Source organism: Centruroides sculpturatus, unplaced genomic scaffold (genome assembly GCF_000671375.1).
Source record: "Centruroides sculpturatus isolate CEXI.00-Female unplaced genomic scaffold, Cexi_2.0 scaffold531, whole genome shotgun sequence".
NCBI classification, from domain to species: Eukaryota; Metazoa; Arthropoda; class Arachnida; order Scorpiones; family Buthidae; genus Centruroides; species Centruroides sculpturatus.
Genome location: NW_019384680.1, coordinates 389839 through 396235, shown reverse-complemented (window position 1 = coordinate 396235; position 6397 = coordinate 389839). Strand labels below are relative to the sequence as shown.

Sequence of the window (6397 nt, the reverse complement as noted above, 5' to 3'; positions counted from 1 at the left end):
TAGAAGAGNTGCCTAATAATTCCAATTATTGTTATTAATTTAGGCTGTTTGGTTACAGAGTTTAGACAAAGTTATAACAAAAAAGCGAAATAAAAATACTTTATTTAAGACCTTTACGTAGTGATGTTATATTATATGCCATAGAATAAAACACGACAGCTATATCAGTAATTGGAACTTGTTATTATTGATAGATCTAGCGTGTGATTATAACCAAAACATTTCAATATTTTATTCATTACGTCACTTAAATATCGAACCAATTTATCATTAGATAATGGAACAACTTGTACTTGTTACCAAACTGGTTTGCCATGGGAATTGCATTAACTCTAGTTTATGTAATCTGTACTTTGTTAAGGTAAAGTCAAATGCACTTTGTAAACACAATAAATCCTTATTAGTTATTTATTGTACAACATGGTAGCAATTAGTTTGAAGTAGATTATTTCAATTTAGACTATGTAAAATTATCTATCATTTATGAAAAAATGGTTTAATAAATTATTTAGTCAACACGAAAATTTTTTTTGTCAGTGTAACTTAAATGGATTTTTTAATAGATTTTTAATGAGGAAAAAGTATAACTATTGTTTAGTATTAGCCTGGTAATAATTTTCTTAAGAATTATAATTATTACGCAAATTGATATCAATTAAAATTTCATAATAACTTCTTACTTCATATGTTTAATAGTTATTCATGATAACTATATATATACATGTAAATAAATTTTCAGTTTGAAAATGATTTGGTAATCTCAAACATAAGATATAATTCATTTAAATATTCGAATGAACTTTATATTTTATTAATTAGAGAAAAACAGTATTTATAAATAGGTTTATTATACTCACAGAGAATTTAATTAACTCTTTATTTGTCCAAAAAATTAAAATTTACAGTAAAATTATATTCATGATCAATGCAAAACTCTTCAAAACATTATAAAATATGAAGTAATTTGATTCCAAAACAATTTATAAAGAGCAGGAACAAGTTAATGAATTTCAGATATTCTTGGTCAAGGTTTAATATTATTTCATTTACTATAGCCTACAACAGAAATTTAAAATTCGTAATGTTAACTCAAGAAATTTTATAATTTCAGTTATTTCAAGAATAAAAATTTTAAAACTTAGTAGTTCTGTATGCTTCTTGATTGATTTTCTTCGTCGTTTTAATGATTTAAAAATAAAATTCTAGAATTGGAATGTTTAGATTTATCTTAAATTAACTTATATGAGGGAATTTTGATTTTTAATTGATTTTTACTATTTTAAAATAATTTACTAATTTATAATTGTCCTAGTTTTAATATTATGATAACGTTAGTGTTATAAAAAGTTAAAAATAGTTATATTTTTGGTAGAGAAACAAACACATCAGTGCAAAATTTGGACTACTGTAAAATGGATTCGTCGCTATATATATGGGGTATATATTTTTCCTTTAATTAAAATCGTATATATTTAGCTGCAAAATAATCTCATTATAACTGATAATTAAATTCATTAATTAACATTTTTTTTTTGTTGTTCCTGTTATCATTAGATTTCTGATTGGTGTTTAATTCATCGATAATAAGTTTCTCTTCACAGTCTCACCTGTTTCTTTCAAAATTAAAGAAGTCTAAGTAAAATAAATATAATTTGTATTATAATTGTCTGCTTTATTTAATATAATTATTTTAAGCTTTTTTTTTTGTATATTTTTTTGTATGGAATTTTGTGCTGCTGTGGAAAAAAAATCTTCTGTCCTAAAACATTAGCTAATTGTAAATAAAATAAATAAATTATTAACCTCAGTCAGTTTTTAATGAAACTAATCGGGTGCTAAACTGTAATTTAAAAATGTTAAAAAATTAAAATTACGTTCATATCGATAAAACATTAAGTTATTAATACAAGGCTTTAGGATAATAAATTTTAAATTTACGTGTTGTAATATAACATTTTCATTTATTTAATTATTTTAATTTGTTACGAAAATCATCATCCGTAACCAACTTCTTAGCAAAGCTTAGATGATAGAATGTAAAAGATGATCTATGATAAAAGTAAAATAGCAGTCAAGAATTAAAGTAATTATTAATTAAATTATGTTAAAATAATCTTTATATATAGGTCTATATATAAATTTAGGTTATGTATTAAGACCAAGTTAATAGGTTAAGATTTTCTAATAAAAATTGAAATATAATGCAAGGATTATTCTTGCTGTGAGACGAGACGTGGAAGTAAACAAATAAATTTATTCATTAATTTAGCAAACAATGTATTAGAAATTAAATAAATAAAACTATTTAAAGCTTTCTTTATCTCTTAAAAATTTGCTTTTTTTTACGATTTTATGGTTGAATATAGCCTAACAGATCTAAAAACCAATTTAATTTATACATAAATATATTTTAGTTAATAAAACTGAGTAAACATGATTTATTTAACAGCCTAAATCGATTTAATTAATAAACTAATAAGCTAATAGTAAAAAAAAAACTATTTAAAACATTTGGTGTAACGATAGATTGCATTATAATAGACTATAATTATCTTTTTTTAAATTTTTTTTCGTTCATTAAGATGAATGAGAATAGAAAGCAATTTTATTTTTCCAAGATCAAACAGTTATTTAAACTGTACAACTTAATTACAGCTAAGCCAATCGCTTTATTAGCTTTTGGTTGTAATTAGGTTGTACACACGAATTTTCCTTTGGCCTCGAGCGAATTCAAAGAAAAATCGTGCATAACGCATTCAACCTATCACAATCTCTCACAATTAATTTCATTTTAATAAATAAAAATTTTGTATAACATTTAAAAATAAAAATAAAAATAATAAAATTTACTAATTCAAAAAAAAATCTTTTGTTTATTAACACTTTAATCGACTATTTATAGTTGATTTTTAAATAAAAACGAAGAATATTTCAAATTATAAATATAATTAAGTTTTCTAAATTATAATAAAACTTAATTATAATTATAATTTAAAATATTTTTGTTTAATTACATAAAATAATAAAAAAATAAACTCAAAAAATAATAATTTATTTATTAAACAAATTTCTAAATCAATTATGCTTATAAAATTTATGATTCACACAAATTAAACATATTCTTTTATTTATATAATAAGATTTTAAGCATTAAACTTATAAGATTTAAAATAAAACTGTATGCTTATTATATATATGCATACACCATTTTTTAAGTCTAAATATTTATAAGCTTAATATAACTCAATTTTAAAGCTAAATATAAGCTGTAATTTCTACAAAAATGTAAAATAAATATTGTTTTTTGCTGAATTAGATTTAATAAAATATTATTAATAATAAACCATTATTATAGGCTTACTAATTTCTAGAATTTTTCTTGCTTATTTTATTTAAATTTTTCAACTGTTATTAAAATTAATAGCCAATTTCCAATTTGTGTAAACTTTAAAGGCACTGTACTGTACACCTTCAGTTTAATTTAAGCTGATTGGTTTAAATCTGCAGTAATTTCTCTCGATACCTCTAAACTGATTTAATATAGATTAGTAAGCGCATATTTTTATAAAATTATTACAGATTTTTTAATAAGTTTTAAGTTTCAGGCCTGTGGAGGCCTGTACAGTACATAACTTTTAAAATATTACATAACTTTATACTTTTATCTGATTTATCTCTCGCTACTAAACCAAATAAACGTGTGGTTTTACAATTGTATAAAATATAAACTCATATACTATTACACATTTTTCATGTATTTATCTAGCGAGTTTTATAATATTTATGCACCAAATTTTCCTTTAAGATAGGAAAATTAAATGATTTGATAAATTTTTTGTAGTCGATAAAATTAATTTTAACATAAAATAGGAAAAAATCTAAATGAATTTAACTTTAAAGAAGAAATAATTTAACTAATGTGAAAATTTTAAAAATGGGAATCGATAATTTCGCGTGTAGTGTCACACAGAGCCATAGTTTAAGAGAAATTTAATAGGGGGTAACGAATAAAACTAATTTTGATGACGATTCATTTTATTGATGTTTAACAATCAATTGCAATTATTAAAAACAAGATCTTACTTGAAACAGGCGAGATAGACCTGGCGGTGTGCAACCAGGGTATAGCCAATCCTAACGAATGGGCCCAAGGCGGTGCTGGACATACCCCCGATTCGGTAGCAACGACTCCTACGGGTTTGGTACCATTACTTGCCGGGTGATTGCGGACCCCATTTACGTTTCCCAGTCCCAAAACTCCGCTGCTAGGTTTGTCGAGTATGCCATCCACGGTGAAGCACTTAGAATTGTTAAGCGGCACCGGTGAAGGCGTTTTGGGATTCTCTTTGGCCCTGTCGTTGGACAGTAAAGAGTCTACGGAGAAGGAAATCACTTTAGCTTGCTGGAATTCACGCTTCGAGTCCGATAATTTTCTTGAAGTTAGGCCTCGAGGTACAATAACTGTAACGGGTGCTCCGGCCGACATGGCTGTTCTATCGCCGTTGCTTGGCGGTACAGAATCCGTAATAGCAACCGGACTAAGTTGCATTTCCGTAATGTTTTTATCTCTCCCACATCGCAAACCGTGCCATGACTCGGGTCTTGTTGGTACGAAGTCTCTACTCGAGCCAGGTACAAACCGTCGACACCATCGAGTGGGTGGAGTAGGTGTATCCGTCCATTCTGATTGGCTGCGGTGACATTGGCGTGAGTCGGACACGCCTACCTCACTCTGTAAGGAAGAAAGAGGTGGAGGTTGAAGTAGAAGTCTCGGGGGCAGTAACTGCTTCCGATTAGTGTGTCATCCGTCACGATTTGTCACGATGTGAAGTCACGGATTTTTGGTGCCGGGGACCGGCTGTTCGATGGAAGCGACTCACCCCGATCGTATTCTCTACACCTGGCTGCGCCACCTGGTAGAATAAGATGGATAAGAATAAAACAGTTTTATGCCAACAACGGATGGAGAAGAATGGTGGCAATCGTTGCTGACACCATTGGATTATAGCCAATTTACTAACTTGTCTTACATATGACGTATGACTTTAACCTCTCGTGCCTTTTATCCTTGCCTAAAATATAAGTAATCACTGAAGAACTTGAGAAAAATCTTACTTATTCTTAAACATGTTGTAGTACAATAATTCTGGTATAGCCTAATGTTACGTATTAACACAGATCAAATCTTAAGACCTGAATATAAACTAGGTTATTGATAATGAAATTCCACTGTAAAAAATGCATACAAATTATAGAAATGAATTTAATAATTTATAACCTAAAAAAATCTGTAAATCTTTATGAAAAGTTGTGAATTATGATTATAAATTAGATTCATAAAAATATTTTTTTAAAACCTATCGCAGATTAATTTTTAAATTAATAAGCAAATAAATAAAACCGCATCCAGGATCTATCGATATCGAATTTTTGTATGGACTTTAATTATACTAAAATAAATTTAAATATACATTTAAATTTATTATAGACCTTTAAATCGATATAGTTAAAATATTTAAGTTAATTTATTTATTTAAAAAATTCTTATAATCTTTACGGAATTTTAAAATTAATTTTTTAATTTAAATCATGTAAATTGTTTATTATTAATCATTGAAATTAATTTTATAGTTTCTAAAAAATATCTAGTATATAATTATTGTTTATTAATTCTAAATAAGTCTGTTTAACTCTTAATCTTACCTTTAACTTTATTGATTTATATCATATTTATATTATACAGTATTTTATTAAAATATAATTTATATTTTCTACAATAATTATATAAAATAATTAAATAATTTTGAGGTAGACTCACTTTTAAACATAAATTAAATCTACATGCCCTTATACGAGCCGAGAAAATAATTTTATTTTCAGTTACTACGCCCATACAAATATAAATAAGTCGCTGAGATCTACAGTACTTGTTAAACTTTAGCAAAGAATAAGTTATTTTGCCTTTACCAGGTGCATCTAAAGACAACACACGTGGCTCGGCTTAAACACTACATTCAACTGGTGCTACACAAATCAATACCGATTACCACACCTTGCTAACTGCAATGTTTTCTTATTGAAACACCTCATTCACTTCCCACTGAGGTGCCATCTAATCTCACAACTATCAATAACAACAGCCAAAGTCAACGCCTTCGCACTAAACCCTATATACAATAGAGAACAAAACTTCTCATTCAAAGGCATTCAAAGCGGTACTGAAAATCCCTGGCTTACAACTAAAACCCGAATATTGCTGTGGTGTAGGTTGCCTCATTTGTACTTTTAAATATTCAGAACTTTCATGTAAAGAAATATGTCGAGTGTCGTGTCGATAGCACTCGACAATTTTCTACAATGTTTGGATGAATGGTAGGAAGAGAAGTCTAAGTATAGG

The 6397-nt window shown here is 27.0% G+C and overlaps 1 protein-coding gene across 1 annotated transcript; it reads right to left on the bottom strand.

Moving 5' to 3' along the window:
- Positions 1-982: 982 nt before the first annotated feature.
- On the bottom strand, positions 983-4997 carry LOC111626955. The gene is made up of 2 exons (XM_023370496.1): positions 4084-4997; positions 983-1056 (listed from the first exon to the last, which is right to left on the bottom strand). Exons 1-2 carry the CDS (start codon positions 4547-4549, stop codon positions 1043-1045), a joined length of 480 nt encoding a protein of 159 aa, XP_023226264.1. The 5' UTR covers positions 4550-4997; the 3' UTR covers positions 983-1042.
- Between the last annotated feature and the right edge of the window lie 1400 nt (positions 4998-6397).